The sequence below is a fragment of the Clupea harengus genome, chromosome 8 (genome assembly GCF_900700415.2).
Source record: "Clupea harengus chromosome 8, Ch_v2.0.2, whole genome shotgun sequence".
In the NCBI taxonomy this organism is placed as follows: Eukaryota; Metazoa; Chordata; class Actinopteri; order Clupeiformes; family Clupeidae; genus Clupea; species Clupea harengus.
Window position 1 is genome coordinate 6,541,742 of NC_045159.1, and position 17,852 is coordinate 6,559,593.

Below are 17,852 nucleotides of genomic sequence, written 5' to 3' on the forward strand. Positions count from 1 at the left end.
GATTGTGAAGGCGTTCCTTACATTTTCACGAGGTGTTACGACCCAAGACACAGACATACATAGTGCATAGCCTGGATGACTAGAGGGAATGATAGGTGTGTTTCATTCACATGACCGTATTCCATCAGAAAATAATTTCAAGGTGGTGCTTAAAGTAGTTGGTCAATGGTCATAAAAAAAGCGTACCTCAAAGTTACTTTAAATTGTAGCACAACAAATACATTGAGATGTATGCTCGCAAGGCCCTACGCACCTTTTCCTTCTACCTGATCAACCAGAAATGGAACGCACGGGCACGAGCACCACTCTCCTCCCTCCATCACACTCACTTTAATATGCTAATTCATATAAATAGGCACGAGCAACACTTCCCTCCCTCAATCACACTCACTTTTATATGCTAATTAACATAAATAGGTCTAAATCACCCCGCGTTCAGATTGAGACAAAATGGCAAATGCAGCAGCAAATTCAGCGAATGCGAATGCACCGGCATCAAATTAATTGTGTCCCAAGGAGCCACCCACTGCGCACATGTCTCCTTAGGGTGGCCTGAATGAATCATGATCCATAATCCTCTCTTTTTACAAAATCACAATCTACCTTGGACAATGCCTTTACGTGTATGCAGTCAATCGCTCCGCTAACACCGGGGGAAACGGCTCTTGCTGCAACTTGTGTTTTAATCTTAGCCTGGTCAACCACATCGCAGACCTTTATGCACCTGGCTGACATATGGATGATCCAGTCCCCCCTGACTGGCTGACAGTTCCCTCAGGAATGGCCTTGTTGTCAAGAAGAGCTTGTAAGGGAACGGACAAATGTTTGACTCCTCGCAACATCGCACTCTAAAAGCCGGACCCAGTTCAGCACAGACCTCCAAGAGGATAGCACAATCGGCGCTGTTTCTAAATACACGATTCACTTTTCACTATTCACAGTTTTACTTTTACTTTAACGTCATCCGTTGGCAATATCCTAAAGCTGCCATTGTTATTATTAGACTCTGTATTTGTGTTTGCGCTAAAAGGGGAGTGGGGTAAGATTAACTTTTATTTTATTTTATTGAATTGACCTATAGCCAAGGGAATATGAGGCAGAAATAAAACTAATGCATACAACACAAGTTCGGGATGTGTGCCATCAATTTAAACCGTAGCAGTGTGCCTAACTCAAACAGACAACAAATACGGAGTCCTCCAAAAAAGGGGTGTTGTGGCTCAACATTGTTAAATTGATCCAGCTGATAGGGTAAGTTGAGCCTTCTGAGAAAACGCTAACTATTGTATTAACCAGATAGTCAAGTATAATTCTAAATATAATTATGATCAATTAAATCCCCCATTCCGATGACTTTATTGGTGTTTGTGAAACAAATATCTGCCTACAACTAATTTGTTTACAGTTCTGAAACCTGAAGATGGTTTGCCAAGTCTCTTAAGAAATGTCGTAAATTGAAATTTAAACTTTTATTCTTTTACATCCACAGATTTTTTCACTTTCAGTGTAGACTCTCAACTCTATGTTTGGCATAATGCAAACCTTTTAGCCTACAAACATATTCTAACATAACAAACACTATCTAGTCACATAATGTTCTACAACCCCAAATTAGAAAATGTTGGGACGGTATGGAAAATGCAAATAGAATCAAAGATAATTTACAAATCACTGTTTTCAGTTTGAATTTTTATTTAACATACTGTCCCAACTTTCTCTGATTTGGGGTTGTAAATATCTGTATAATGGCAAACTTGGTAGCCAATGACATAAATACTAACAAGACACATATGTACAAAAAATGCTACTCAAAATGGCAGAACAAGAGTGATGCTTCTACTTCATCCACAAGGAGGTAAACAAAAACTAGCACTACAAGTACATGACTATGGAGCCCCTATCTATCTGTTTTCTGTTTTTGCTGTGTCTGTGTTTTCTGTTTTCTGTTTTTGCTACAGCCCCCCGTGGGTTGAAGTATTGCAGTAGTATTACAGTAAAACTGTGCATAACTAACAGACAGGAACTTTTAGAGCTAAACCATTCCAATCACATCACAGTAGATAATAGCATGAGTAAGCTTGTCGCGTAATATGTCGATGCTACTGTAATTGGGAAGCTGTAAAGTGCCATAACAGATGTTGGCCCTGGGGAAGTATTCGTCAGCGCTGTCCATGTTCAGCCTCACAATTTTCAGTTGGCGCTTGGCCAGCCCTCCAAAAGGAAGCCGGTAAGTTCCGTAGATGAAGGCTGACATGAGAGATATTGGAAAAGTTCTTAACAGATGAAAGAGTTCTCAAATATGTTTGAAAAGCTGTTCTCAAATATATTTCAGGGGATGTCTTATACTTTTAAGGTAAATGACGTGAACTTACTCAGAAATTTCAACTTGTCCTCTTTCGACAGCTCAAACAGAACTCTCCAGAAATTCTGAATCAACATATCTGCACTCTCACATCCCTCATACTCAGCAATCTGCAAGTCAGCAAATCAGTACACACTGATCATTACTACACATATCATTTCACTTCCTGGTGTTACAAGTTGAGGTGTAGTGTAATGCCTTTTTACCTTCCTGAGATCCTCCCACTCATACTCTGCCTCTCCAAAGATGAGCATCCTTAACTCATCAGGATGGAAGATCTTCCATGTCTGGGCAGGGCAGGCTCGACCAAAGCCTTCTGCAAAGGCCTCAAACTGTCGTTCCACGGATTTGTTAAACACAAAGTCCACGTACAGATCAACAAATGTTTGCCTGATGATAAACAGTAAACAGTCTGTTAGAACTTTACTATAAGCCTATCCACCGTTTTATTGCTTCACAGTGGTTAACTGTTGTTTTTTTTTCTTCAAAAAAACCTTATAAAATTAAGGCACACAAAAAGGGCTTATGACCTGTTGCCTTGGGTCACTAAGACCTCTCCCCCGTTTGGAATGAGCTCATGTCCTTTCACCTAAAATCAATTAAGAAGTCAATGTCAGTGTGACTGACATTAAGATACAAAAAACGTTCATTTTCTACATATGCCAAATGCACTGAAGTTCTTACAGTGAAATCTTGCTCCAACTGTTCTAGGGTTTCATCCTCATAATCCAGTAATGCTTTTAAAGACCTGATGTGATCAACAAGAAGATAACAAGAGACATATGCAACATTAACCTTACTGTCAGCATTTACCTCACAGGAATGCATTATTAGCACTTAGTATAGTAATTAGTATTATAATTAGTAATTATAATACTGAAGTTGAAAACATGCCTGGCCTGACATGGTGACAGTTCCTCCAAGTCTCTCAGTGTTGGCTTCTCCCCCAGAAGCCTTTTGAACAGTGCTGAAGGAAAGGGAATGTTCACTAGATGGTCATTGTAAAATGCCATCCCAAAGATGGTGCCTATATCCCTGTAATCATCAACTTTGTATTCCTGTAAAATATGAAAAACATGTAGCATGTTAACATGTTTGTGTATATGCTTGTATGTATAGTTTGTGTTATATACCTTTCAATTGATCAATCTATCTACTAAGATACTATGTTAACTTCATATTTTATTTCAAGATCTCACATCTGACATGAACCAGACAAGTTCAGATTCCTCAAAGATCTCTAGCAGCTTGGAATCCTCTGATCTCAGAGCTTTGCTGAAGAGGCTAAAGAATTCCTGGGATATACCACCATCATCAATGCCATTTTCTTCCATGAATGTCACCTGAGAGACATGATAAAACTCATTAAATAATTAATTTCCCCAGTGAAAGAATATTGCTACATAAAATTGACCGTGCTAAACAGACAAACCTTCAATGGCCTGCTAAAGTCATGGATGTTCCTTCGCAGATACTCAAATGCGTCCTTCAGTAAAGTCTGTCTCCCTACATGCAGAGCGTTGCCATTTGTCTGCAGCATGATAGAAGACTGATACAAAATGGAATATTATTGACCACATTCAACCTGAATGTGCATTCTTATCAGCACAACAAACATGTTTCTCAGGGGGAGTTCCGGTCGTCGTGAACATGGAGTAGACGCATTTACTTCACGCTCCCACCTACTTTATAAATGTATATAATTTAGCCCCTTTTTCCTACCCTACGAATACTCACTTACAACTTTTAACCCCTAATAATCGTTCCTGTGAGAAGATGGCCACGAAAAACAGCAGAAATAAAGAAAGAAAGGAAGACACTACTGTCAAGGATAGCGTAGCTGCTGGCCGTTCTGATATGGACACCATAGCCGCCATGTTAGAAGAACATAGAGCGGCCCTTTCGACTGAATTCAGATCTGCTTTCTCAACCCTCGAGACCAAACTAGACACGATGCAATCAAAAGTAGATGACCAGGACATTCGTTTGCTATCTCTTGAGGCCAATGCCAATGCGGTCAGCGATAGCATTAGGGAATTGGTAACTAGCTGCTCAGCCCTAGCCAACGACAATGCTAAGCTACAGGCAAAGGTGGTGGATTTGGAGGGACGTAGCAGAAGGAATAACATACGTATCATTGGCCTACCTGAGTCAGTCGAGGGCTCACGTCCCACAGAATTCTTTGCTGGGCTACTGGTGGAGGTGTTGGGGGAAAATGTCCTGCCTTCAACACCAGATTTAGACCGTGCTCATCGTGCCCTCACCGCTAAGCCAAAACCAGAGGATAAACCCCGATCAGTTGTCATTTGCTTTCACAAGTTCCAAGTTCGTGATCGGGTGATACGTGAATCCCGCAAGATGAGAGGTAAACTCCAGTATCGTGGCAATCCAATTCATATTTTTGAGGATTACAGTCCGGATGTTTTGAATCAGCGATCTGAATACCGAGATGTCATGAAGGATCTCTACAACCTTGGCCTCAAACCTACTCTGCACTACCCAGCTAAGCTGTTTGTCACGCTTGATAAAGGCAAGAAACGGCTATTCTCTCCCCAAGAGGCTCAAGAGCTTGTGTCTTCGTTAAAACGTCCACGGCCGAACGAGTAGATGGACAGCATGGATACAGAGATTTCAACAGCCATACCACATCACAGACTTTAGGCGACGAGATCCAACGTGTGCTGTCAACCATACGATCTGTGAGTTTCTGACTAGACGTGAGTTAAAGTGGACAGCAGTTTTTTTTATGTAGCTTGCTATGCTAACTGTCTACTAAGCTTAACGTCATGCCTGTACCTTGGCTGCTTACATTTTCCTTTCTGATGTTATCGCTAATGGTTCTTTAGAAGTGAATGATATTATGGTGAACGATATTTTGTGTGGTTATAGCCATCAGCATATATGTTGTCACTTTAAAAAATAGGCTAAAACTTTTTTTTTCTTTTTTTTTTCTACCTACTATTATTAGCCTCCTGAGGCATTGGCTTTACCGTAACACTATCTGAAGGGGTAGCGTCTAAAATGTGTAGTGTGTTAACAAAGAGTTTATTGTAACATTATTGTTTTGTTGTTACTGTTATAAAGTAGGAAGGGGCAGACCTATAGCCTGGTGGGTTGCGAGTTCGAGACATGAGAGCCCACGAGATGCCATGCAGCAGCAGGAGCTACCTCGGTGGTAGTCTCCAGGCTATGGGGGGGAGGGGGGTGGGTTATGGGTTTCATTTTCATTTTATTTTTATTTGCCAGCTGATATATATATCTTTAGTTTTTCTCTTGACAGTGTATATTTACTTTGCTTTACAAAACTAGATAATAGCACATCATAATTCTACAACTCAGGTGCATGGAAGTGGCTATAAGTTTGTCAGTTGGAATGTGAGGGGTCTTGGTCATGTTATGAAACGTGCTAAAGTATTTGCATATCTGAAATCCTTGTCTGCAGACATAATGTTTCTGCAGGAAACACACATTAAACATACCACCAAAGGTAAACTTAAGGTCAGTTGGGTAGACCAACAGTATGAAGCAAATTTTACTACTAAAGCTAGGGGGGTGGCGATCCTAATTAGAAAAAATGTCCCTTTCATTAAGTCCTCTACAATTAATGACCCCAATGGTAGGTTTCTAGTAGTGACTGGAACCCTAAACTCTGTGCCAATAACACTTGTCAACCTTTATGCACCTAATTTTGACGACCCAGACTTCTTTCAGAAGGTCTTTAATTTGATTCCAGACATCTCCAGTACTAATATTATACTAGGGGGGGACTTTAACTGCGTGTTAGACCCTCTTCTGGATAAACAGTTTTCCAAATCCCTTCAAAAATCAAACTCCTGTATTCGCCTAAATACTTTGGCTGACAATCTCAACCTAGTTGACATATGGAGGCTTAAGCATCCAACAGTGAGGGACTATTCTTTCTTCTCTCCAGTTCATAAGTCATACTCCCGTATTGATTATTTTTTACTGGACTCAAAACTGTTATCGACTGTGGAAACTGTAACATACCAACCTATTGTAATATCAGATCATGCTCCATTGTCCATGGTACTTAAAATAGGGGTAGGTAGAGCTGGACGCAATCATTGGCGCTTTGACCCCACACTATTAGCAGACGAACAGTTTACTAACCACCTTCAAGAACAGATTTCTCACTTTATCACAGAGAATGACACTGGTGACGTCAATGACTCCATCCTGTGGGAAACACTGAAGGCTGTCATCAGGGGCCATGTCATAGCTTATGTCTCCAGTAAAAGGAAAATTGAAGGCAGTAGACTAAAAGCTATAGAACGTGACCTATCTCTTCAAGAAGATTCATATAAGAATAATCCCAATGACGCCACTCTAGAGACAATCACCAACTTAAAATATGAATATAATACTATACTTTCTCAAAGAGTTGGCTCACTACTTGCTAAAACACAACAAAAATATTTTGAATTGGGTGACAAGCCTCACAGACTTCTTGCAAGACAGCTGCGACATTCACAGGCTACACGCGCCATTCACAAAATAAGAGACAAACAGGGTAACCTCACAACTGATCCAGTCAAAATAAACAAGGCCTTTGCATCATTTTATGAGGACCTGTACCAGTCTAAAGTCAAATCCACGGATCCACAGATAATGAATCACTTTTTAGAGAACAGCCAGCTCCCTACACTAGACGAAACAGCAGCTAAGGCAATGGACGCCGTCATAACGTTGGAGGAGATTGTAACAGCTATTTCTCAATTCCCTAACAACAAAGCCGGTGGCCCGGATGGGTTTACCATTGAATTTTTTAAGAGATACTCATCTAGACTCGCCCCTTTGCTTTTGCGCATGTTCACCCATGCTAAGGAAACTTCAGTACTACCCCCCACACTTTACAATGCAAACATTGCTTTGATCCTCAAAAAAGACAGGGATCCGTTGGATATGTCATCATATCGTCCAATATCTCTTCTCCAGATGGAGACAAAAATACTCAGCAAAGTGTTGGCCAATAGAATGTGTAAATACATAGCCAGCTTAATAGACCCGGACCAGACTGGCTTTGTCCCGGGTAGACATATATATTTCAACCTACGTCGTCTTTTCAACATCATTTACCAGAAACAAAAGGATGAGTCTGTGGTTATCGCATTGGATGCCGAGAAGGCTTTTGATTACATTGAATGGAGGTACATGTTGACTGCCCTGAAATACTTTGGCTTTGGCCTAGAGTTTATTAAATGGATTGAGATCATCTATGCTCAACCTAAAGCTTCAATTCTCACTAACGGTGACATCTCACAACCATTCCATCTCCATAGGGGTGTTCGTCAGGGATGCTCTTGTTCACCCTATCTATTTAATCTAGCCATTGAGGCTCTAGCTAGTCAAATTAGGTTGAACAGGGACATTGCTCCAATTAAAATTCACAATATAGAGAATAAGATATCCCTATTTGCGGACGACATCACACTATTTATGTCACACCCCAAATCATCCATTCCACCTTTACTACAGCTAATTGATACTTTTAGCAGTTTTTCTGGCTATAAAATCAACTGGGGAAAAAGTGAACTTATGCCTATATCAGACAAAGTAGACCTAAACTTTCTACGCACCACTCCTTTTAAAATGACAAGAGACCAATTCAGAACTTTGGGTATCATTGCAACAAGGGAGCATGGGAAACTCCTCAGCAGCAACTGGGATTCTAAAATACAACAGTTAAATCAGAATATCCAATTTTGGAACACTCTGCCCATTTCTATGGTGGGTCGCATTAACGCCATAAAAATGGTTGTCCTCCCTAGATTTCTATACATCTTCCAAAATATCCCTGTCTTCATTCCCCTCTATTATTTTAAAAAGCTGGACACTATCATATCTGCCTTTATATGGAACAATAAAAAAGCCAGAATATCCAAAAAACACCTAGGGAAGTGTAGGGCAGAAGGTGGTTTTGGGTTGCCAAACTTTAAGCTATACTATTGGGGCGCTAATCTGAATGCGCTACTACACTGGCAAAATGGTATGCCAACAGTCAGTAGTCAAGGGGGCGTGCCCTCATGGCTCCAGATAGAAATATCCGCATGTGGTGCCACCTCCCTCCCAGCACTTCTTAATAACCCGGCGAAAACAAAAACACCTCCCTATATAAACAACCCTGTTATCCTTCACTCCTTAAGAATCTGGAAACAAATTCAATCTTTTCTTGATTTACCCAAAGTCTACATAGACAGTCCAATTTGTCACAACCATGCTTTCACACCTGCTTTGATGGATCCAGCCTTTTCCAGATGGAAAGCCAAAAATATTGTCTTTGTAAGGGATCTGTACTCTGAAGGTAACCTAATGTCATTTCAACACCTACAACAGACATATGATTTACCGTCTGCACACTTCTTCAGGTTCCTCCAGATTAGGGATTACATCAAGACTCATATACCACACTACGAGCACATGCCCAAACACAACACACTGGACAGTCTTCGACGCCTTACACCAGGTAGCAGAGGCACAGTTTCCTTTTTATATGATATGCTAAGGGCCCATGAAGTGGTGCCCACTGACAAGTTGAAAAACTATTGGGAGCAGGAACTTAACATGGAAATTTCAATAACTGTTTGGGAGGGAATTATGGATAGAATTCACAGCAGCTCTATCAACTCTAGGCATTCTCTAATTCAATTTAAGGTAGTTCACAGACTCCATTTTTCGAAAGCCAGGCTCCATGACATATACCCCAACATTTCTCCTTTATGCGATAAATGTAAACAACAAACTGGTACTCTTACACATCAGTTTTGGTCTTGTTCTAAGCTAACTTCTTTCTGGTCTCTTATATTTGACTACATTTCAAAGGCTTTCCATAAAACTATTACACCAGACCCACTCCTTGCCATCTTTGGTTCAGTGGTGTATGATCCCAACATTACAAGCTATGAAGGGCAAGCCATTTCCCTCTGTACTCTGTTGGCCAGGCGCCTCATTTTGCAACAGTGGAAGTCAGACGCTGGCCCCCTATTCCAACAGTGGCTTAGGGAGTTGGGCAATATATTGCATATGGAAAGACTCCGCTATACGATCACCAACAAAGATAGACACTTCCGAAAAACATGGCAACCTCTGCTAGACAAATGGGCAGCCGCCAGCGAGAAAAAACAGGCCCAATGAGCAACTTCTAGCACTTGAGTTCACAACTTTTCTCTTCTTTTCCTGAACTAGTCTTGTGCATAATGTTATCTGTCAAGATTCAATCTACCCCCATATGCTGGCCTTTATTTCTTTATTTTGTATTATTTAAAAATATTTGTTAAATTTTTTTTGATTGTGTTTTCTTTTATTTATTTATTTTTATTTTCCTGAGGGTGGGGGGGTGGGGCTTTTGTTGTTTATGTTGTTGTAAAATATCAGAAAATATGAAGGATACCTTTGTAATCTTATTCTGTACAACCCCAATGTACCCTTCATTCAATAAATATATATAAAAAAAAAAAGCAAAAAAAAAAAAAAAAAAAAACATGTTTCTCAGGGCCGTCATATAACATGTTAGAAATGATCAAAGTAAAAGTCTGGACTCACACTTCTGATGCTATTTTCCCGTAGAAACGCATCCTTCTTTGCTTCCATGTCAAAGATGCAAGGGAATTTTGTTACAGACATGACTATTTTCTAAACATGAAAAGAATCACAAAGCAATGTATTAATAAATTGGTAAGCAAGTAAAGATAACCTTTAGATGAATCCATAAATATATTTATGTACTATGTAAAGGTTTGCTGATTCCCAGAGCCGTTCAGATTCCAACGAATCATCCCAAAAAGATTCCTGACGTAGGTCTGATTCCTGAATCTTTTTAAAAACACAAAACACAAAGTATGAAGTTAGTTTCCATCTACAGGGCCCTCCAGAATTATTGGCAGCCCTGTTTAATATGAGTGAAAAAGGCTGATGAAAATCATAAGAAAACCACAAGAAAAAAGTCACAGGTGATCACAAAATAAATTGTTACTGAACAGCAGAGTCCTTCATGAGTTCAACCCACAGGTTTTTAATTGGATTTAGGTCAGGCGACTAGGATGGTCAAGGCAAAAGCTTGATTTTGTGTTCATTTAACCATTTGTGTGGTGGATTTTGATGTGTGCTTTGGATCGTTGTCCTGATGGAAGTTTTAGCTTCTTGGCAGTGGCAAAGAGATTTTAATTACAATCACCTGATACCTCCTGGAATCCATAATGCCATGTGAGAAGAATACTACCAGGGCCTTTGGAAGAGAAACAACCCCACAGCATCACAGACCCCCCCACCATATTTAATGCTTGGGTTGAGGTGCTTTTCTCTGTAGCCATCTTTATTTTCTACGCCAAACCCACCTTATGTTTTATCTGACCACAGCACCCTCTCCCAGTTAACGTTCCAGTGGTGTGTGGCAAACTCTAAGCACTTTTGCTTGTGAAGAAAATATACGAAAGGCTTCTTTCTGGCATACCGTCCAAACAGTTTGTTGGCATGGAGGTGGCGCATTATGGTGGATTTGGAGACACAGTGACCCCCAGATGCTACCAAACTCTGTATTTCTGAAACTGTGGTCTTTGGAGGTTTTTTTTTTTTACTTCTCAGACCGTCCTCCTCACTGTGGCTGCTGAAAATATGCTGAAATAGCCTGTGTCCTCTTCCAGGCTGGTTCATGACAGCCCATTCCCTGACTTGTGCAAGTCAACACACTTTTTCCTTATTGCAATGGAATATTCTTGAATCTTTCCCATGGTGATGGATGGCTAAGGGGTTTGGGCCCTGTGTCACTTCATTTCTGACGGTGAAACATTAAATCATTGATGACTGCTTAAAATTCCGTAAACACTTAGGCCAACTAAGTTAATTATGCGTGGGATCATACTTCTTTAACATTTCCTTGAGTCATATTTTTGGGGTGCCATGGGGACATAAGTGATTTTATTTTAAAACTCTATTTTTTACTAATGGTTGCTTTATTCTCAGATTTATTAATAACTGCCTTTTCAATCATGTTTAGCAAGGGTGCCAATATGTATGGAGGGCACTGTAAGTATTCTCATGTTCAAACTCCTACTACTATGTGGGGGGCTAATATTAAAACTTACAAGTTTGAAGAAGTTGTTAATCTCCTTCACATGAAAATGACTGTCACTCAGTCCATGGTGTGTTTGGCTGTTAACCTGCCAAAGGAAAAAACACCAGGCAGTCATTTCATGTGTTTGACAGGATAGAGGGGTAACTTTTTAAAAGCACATCACATGTCTTTAATGCAGTCTAGAGATGGGCTTACTGCATAAAGCTTCTGTAGCACCTCCACGGTTTTCTTCAACTGCTGTGAGTAGTCTCTCCTCTCATCTCTAATCAGCTCAAATAACTTTGTGGATACAGAGTGGAAGTTCTTGACCACAGTTCTGAAGAAAGAATACCCCATTCTGGCCCAGTAGCCCTCTGTGAAGATGTTTAATACTAATATTACATATTGTGTATATATACCATATCACTATTCATATTTTATAATTGTATTTATTTATTGTACTATTTTGCTGACCAAAGAGAATAGATTATGCAATAAATACTTAACCATATCATATGCATAACAATGCCTATATGATATGGAAACTAAATGTGACATTTATTGCAATGCCCTTCCTGCACTACTACAAGGATTAAATAGATGAAAATTTGACAAATGAAAGTTTTAGTCTTTTTGCATACTACAGTACATAATGCTAATGTTCTGTATACATTTTTGCATACTGCGGGCCGGATGAAATCGCTTGGCGGACCAGATCTGGGCCGCGGGCCGGGAGTTTGAGACCCCTGGGTTAAGGTATATAATATCAGTGGCTTCTCACCAAGAACCTTCAACAAATCAGGACACAGCTTGAGAATGGCCTCAGCCAATGAGACAGCAAGGTTTGTCCCCAGCTGTTGTTTGAGCAGCACCCTCAGCAGCTCAGGCAGGATGAGGTAAACCCTGAGGGCCTCCACTCCAGCAGGGCAGTGGTTCAGGGAGGGGAGCAGATGCTGCTGCACCACACTCTCAACCTGAAAACATACACAGACAAGCAGAGTGGAGTAGCCACAGTGCAATGTTATTCAGCTTCTGTACATGTCATACAGCAATAAACATCATATTTTAATTTCTAATAATTCAGAGTATGGGCTAGTCCTATTCAACTGAGCAATATTTATAAAAAAGATTACATTTGTTTCTCTTTGCTACATGTTTGCAGGCAGTCTTTCTGGACATGAATGATGTTCAAATAAAGTAAAGTAAAAGTAAAGTAATTAACTTTGCTTAAGAGGCTGCAGGTGTGAAAACTAGGTTGAGACTCACTGTTCTCTCTCTATCTCACACACACACACACACACACACACACACACACACACACAAAATAATATAAAATATAAGATTGAATCATCCTATAGCAATACATTCTTATTTGTAAGACCGTATATAGCAGAAATCAATATTAAAGTAAAACCAGATTTGCCATTACTTGTCACAAATCTCAAATTGTCGTAAATTGAGCAAAGAGAATGAATTTGAATGCTACCTCTTTCAGAACCTTCTCTTTCCGTGACAGCTTCTCAAAAAACTGGCGAGTCACGGACAAATCCAGACCGCACTGATGTTGTGAAGTCGAGTAATGTTTGTCGGAGCTGCACACAAGTATGGAAGTGCTTAAAAGGGTGTATGGAAGAGAAATACTGTGTAGAAATATAATGAGCAAATTACCTCTAACCTTTTTTCAAGAAAACTCCCATTGATACATGAGACAGATGAGAAAATCTTTGTGATGTTCCTAGAAGAATGGAGTGAAGCAGGAATCAATGTGTTATAGTATTTTGTGTGTTATAGTATTTTTTTTAAACATTTTAATGAGTACATACAGTTAAAACCAAATGTTAACATAGTAACTGAGCCATAATTGGTTACCTCTTTGTCCTTGTCCAATATTTTGGGTTGTTAGAGATCTGTCTGCTATCTCTAAATCTAACTCCCATGCCTTCTTCATTTGATCACAATTAGGATGACTGTCAACCCAATTCTGTAGAATAATGTAACGTATCAAGTCTTGGAGTACAATATAAAACTGCAATAATGCAATTTTTCAATTGAAGGATATTTCAATTAACCTACCTCTCCAGGCCTGCTAACAGCAAACGACTGGTTAGCCCCTGCAAAAATTCTCTTAATGGTGCTGTCATTGTTTTGCTCTGTTAGGGTTTTCAAAAAGCACAATACAGCCAGTGAAGAATTGCCACCACTCAAACAAAACAAATGTATTTTTTTACAGAAATCCTTTGACCACCTTGATTTAAATGCAATACCAAAGTAACAGCCATGTCTAGTGTTACACAGGTCTACCATAAAAAGTGCGTATTGCCTTGAAGTATTTATGTTCCCTCAAAAGTAAATCAATTATACAGTATATTTACACCACTGACAAACCTTTGAGCAATATGCTCCAATAGACAAGAGAAGAGAAACGGCTATATCAGAACTTGCATGTTTACCTAAGAAACAACTAAGAATATAACTTTGTAAGGATGCACAGGACAGGGTTAACTATGTGTGAAGTAAAAGGGATGTTTTACCTTGTGGTAGATCAACAGGTAGAGGAACAGTCTGATTGTTTGTCTGGCCACTCCCGAGCTGTCCTTGCTCTCCACGTCCAAATGCAAACATTATGCCTTGGGACTCAACAAATCCCAATGTGTGATATCTTAGACAGAAACATATGTGCACTGAGATAGAGCCTTGATTTCCAAGTTTTGCTTTTTCATTTTTTTCTGTTCTAAATACATTTGACAAATTAATGTTACCTCCCACAGTCTATCAGAGACACCTTTGACCCCCAGAATTCAGCCACCAGTCGTGGTCGTAGTTCATCTCGGAGAGAGTTGTGCCCCAGCTGGCCATAGCGTCCTGATCCACATGTAAACACTAAACCACCCTACACAAAGAAACACATGAAAGGATTTTCCTGTTCAGTATGTCAGGAGTGCACACACATATATACATATACATCCAGCACACACATATATACACATACATCCAGCACACACAGACACAATGAAATACCTTTACCTTGGTTAACACAGCAGTATGTTCTGCTCCACAGGAAATGAAAACAGTCTTCTTCTGATGAAGGGAGACTACAGGGGCAGGACTGAGTCTGTCTGCACACAGAGTCACATGAATACAATCAGACATACATATACACAACAAGTACCAGTACCATCCCAATGATGTAGCACCCAGTACCATCCCAATGATGTACCATTCAGAGCACAGTTCCTGATGAGTTTCAATGCACCAATCCCGATGTGTCATCTTCAACTGGTTAAGCTTAAGCTGTAATACCTTTGCCTATCTGATTCTGTGTCTCTATACATGTAATACTTCTTCTCTCTCCTTTCTTCTGCACAATAGGATGGGCATATTTTGGTCACACAGTGACCCACCCCTACTCATTTGGGGATGTGATGGAGGGCAGTAGTCAACATAGAATTAACAGATGGATTAAATGAACCATTATACAGTATAAATGATGTTGCTTCACTGTGAGGCAACAATCCTCTGCTTCCCCTGTACAAACCTGTATCGTCTCCAAGGCCCAGCTGGCCAGCGCTGTTTTTGCCCCAGCCAAACACGGCCCCTGAGAGGGACAGGGCGAAGCTGTGGTCTCCTCCAGCACTGATCTGAGACAGGGGGATCCCCACCAGAGACTTGAGGGGTCGGGGGGACGAGGTACTGGACTCCCCCTTCCCCAGACCCAGCTGACCGTTGGAGTTCTGGCCCCATGTGAATAACTGTCCGTCTGAAAGCAGAATATATCTTCGCAGGGCTGGCTTCAGCAAACATCAAATAACATCAGTTTTGTTAAATTACACAAAATGATTTTTTTCTGCCAGATCTTCCTTAATCCTCCATGGGTAATAAGAAAGGAAATCGATGCTTTCCAGAGGGCCATATATTTCAATGACCATATGTTTACAGTATGGCATTTCTAAACTAATGGTTTTATAAAAAAAATATCACACACTGGGAATGTGTGTATGCCCATAAAAGTTGATAATATGTGTAGTGTGCTGGGGGTGTTCCCAGCATGCATTGGGCGTGTGTGTTTGTTGTGGTTATTTAGTTGTTATCGTTCGGCACTCTGAGATTCTTTTGAATGAAGAGTGCATTACAAATAAAATAAATTATTATTATTATTATTATTATAGGTGTCCCTTTTGTGTCTAGTAGAGGTGTATGTATAATGTCCATCATTTAGCGGGTGTCTTGTGTTGATTAATTCCTGTGTTAGTTTAGTTGTCCACCATTAGTGTAATTGTGGGTTCCTTGCTATGCCTCTTCAAAAAGAAAGCTGCAGCCAAAACCAGAAGCAACACTGTTTGTTCTCTCTGCAAAGAACCATTTGAGTGACACAATATGCTTTAGAAAAATGTGTAATTTATAACATGAATACCTTTGGTAAGAGCTACTGAGTGATGGTCCCCACAAGCAATCTGTACAATTTGTCTGTTTTGGAAGTTTGCCGGGCCCCTGAGTATGAAAACCAAAGAAACGTGATGAGCTTGGCAAAGTCCATGATAGTTAACATAGCTGTGGAACTAAGAAGTCACCTACTTTTGGAGGCTGGATACATCAGAGGAATCCCAATGAAGCAGTGTGCCCTGTTCAGTAAGCAATGCAACATGTGTTGCTCCAACACAGACTGCTACAATCTTGTCATTCCTTGTTAGACTGACTGCAGAAATGGAAAATGAAAGGTAAATTTTCTAAATTAAAAATAATGTTGACCGTTATTCATATTATAGATCAAGAATGGCATCTGCTTATAAATGTTTTGTGTATTCGTATATACATAATGCACATGCCATTGCCAAATGTATGGAATGTCAAGGTTGTAGGCCAACACAAATTCCTTCCACAAGTCAAACTGTAGAAATGTAGAACTGTACAAATGGCCTGCGAAAACAAGGGTGAGGTATACTGTAAACTAGAGTAGTTCCTTGAAGAACCTCTTGCTTGTGTGGCCTACGAATGTCCTTTCCCATTAGATTAACGAGTATAGATATTTTACTTCAAATTCCTCGACAGTATAACGCGCTTAATTTGTGTTCGTGTTTAACATAATCCGATGAAACTCATATGAGAGATGGCATCAGCATGCCACATTAAGAATTGCACGCAAGATGTTGACTGCACAAATGAAGATGGCCAAGACTGATAGGCCTATAGGCTACACTAGGCTGAATCATGAATGGCTAATCCTGTTTTACGTACAAAGTATTTCTGACAGATAGACACGGCCTGGATTAAGAGAAAGTGTTGTATGGAATGAGATGTGGTGGCAGCGTGGTAGAGTGGTTTGTAAGGGATTACACTGTCACTTTGAAATCAAACGGTGTGAAGACTACAATTTACAGGAAACCCCCTAATTAACCTTTTTATTCAACTGAATAAAAAACTGTTAGTTTACAACTGTATCCAACCCGGTAACACCAAAGTAAAAATTGCCGTATGAAAGGAAAACTATTAATTTGAATGTTCACTGCTGGACATTAATCCGATCTGAAAAATCTCCGATGAGAATACTTAAATAGCCTACACTTTGAGATTAATAGGAGGCTGCAACCTTGGTCTGTGTAATGCACTTTAGGAAACACCACCATAACGTCTCTGACTCCACTTACTTTGTTCCCACGATGCTTCATTTTGACTGTTTAATCTCACAGCCAGTGATGCACTTCCGTTTTCCCTCAGGATCGCGGTCACTCGTTCTCCAATAGAGAGGTCGCTGATTGCTGCTGCGGGGACAGCCATCTGAACCACATCGGATGTATGACAGTACTCATCCTTCTTGTTAAGAATATTAAATTCTTGAAGTTTAACTTCCCCCCAACAATACATCTTAAACTGATAGGTCTAGTTCTACATGTAATAACGACAATTAGCCTACTACTGGAAGGACATCAAAAACATAGACTAGCAGTCATAATTCTGAGTAATCTGAGAGCCATCTGTGAGTGTTCACGAGAAGGCAAGTCAACACGTAGGTAGTGTTGGTGACGTCGAGAAGGAAAATGAAACTAATCGCCTAGGCTACAACAGAAATGAAACTTGCTGGTTTGGAGACAGCTAGTGACTTCAAGCAATGTATTTAGATACTTATGTCGTCCGTGTAATTTCACCTGTGTGTCATTGTGGCTAATCAAACGAAATGAAAATGAAAGTGTTGAAGGCTATTCACCAGGAGGAAGTAGAACAATTTGACTGACTGCCTATAGCTGGCCCTATGGCGGCGCTCTACATTGAGCTTTGTTTGTTTGAGTGTGTTTTAACTGTCCTCACCTATTCCTCTCTCTCCTCTGGTCTTACCTCCTGTTATCTACCGATAACCTAATATAAATTCCACTGTAGACTACTTCAAATGAATATGGTTGTGATGAGCATGGAATGCACCTGCTCATTTAT

At 40.1% G+C, this 17,852-nt stretch overlaps 2 protein-coding genes across 2 annotated transcripts; both read right to left on the minus strand.

Annotated features, from left to right (window-relative positions):
* Positions 1-1,040: 1,040 nt before the first annotated feature.
* On the minus strand, positions 1,041-3,253 carry LOC116221444 (probable E3 ubiquitin-protein ligase HERC4). The gene is made up of 5 exons (XM_031571643.2): positions 3,047-3,253; positions 2,893-2,951; positions 2,569-2,752; positions 2,373-2,472; positions 1,041-2,247 (listed from the first exon to the last, which is right to left on the minus strand). The coding sequence occupies exons 1-5, from the start codon at positions 3,188-3,190 to the stop codon at positions 2,033-2,035; spliced, it is 702 nt and encodes a 233-aa protein (XP_031427503.1). The 5' UTR covers positions 3,191-3,253; the 3' UTR covers positions 1,041-2,032.
* On the minus strand, positions 3,193-13,493 carry LOC116221405 (probable E3 ubiquitin-protein ligase HERC3). The gene is made up of 11 exons (XM_031571308.2): positions 13,299-13,493; positions 13,105-13,164; positions 12,916-13,021; positions 12,211-12,403; positions 11,646-11,803; positions 11,461-11,535; positions 10,106-10,192; positions 9,923-10,012; positions 3,795-3,911; positions 3,562-3,705; positions 3,193-3,420 (listed from the first exon to the last, which is right to left on the minus strand). Exons 1-11 carry the CDS (start codon positions 13,364-13,366, stop codon positions 3,193-3,195), a joined length of 1,326 nt encoding a protein of 441 aa, XP_031427168.2. The 5' UTR covers positions 13,367-13,493.
* Positions 13,494-17,852: the final 4,359 nt, after the last annotated feature.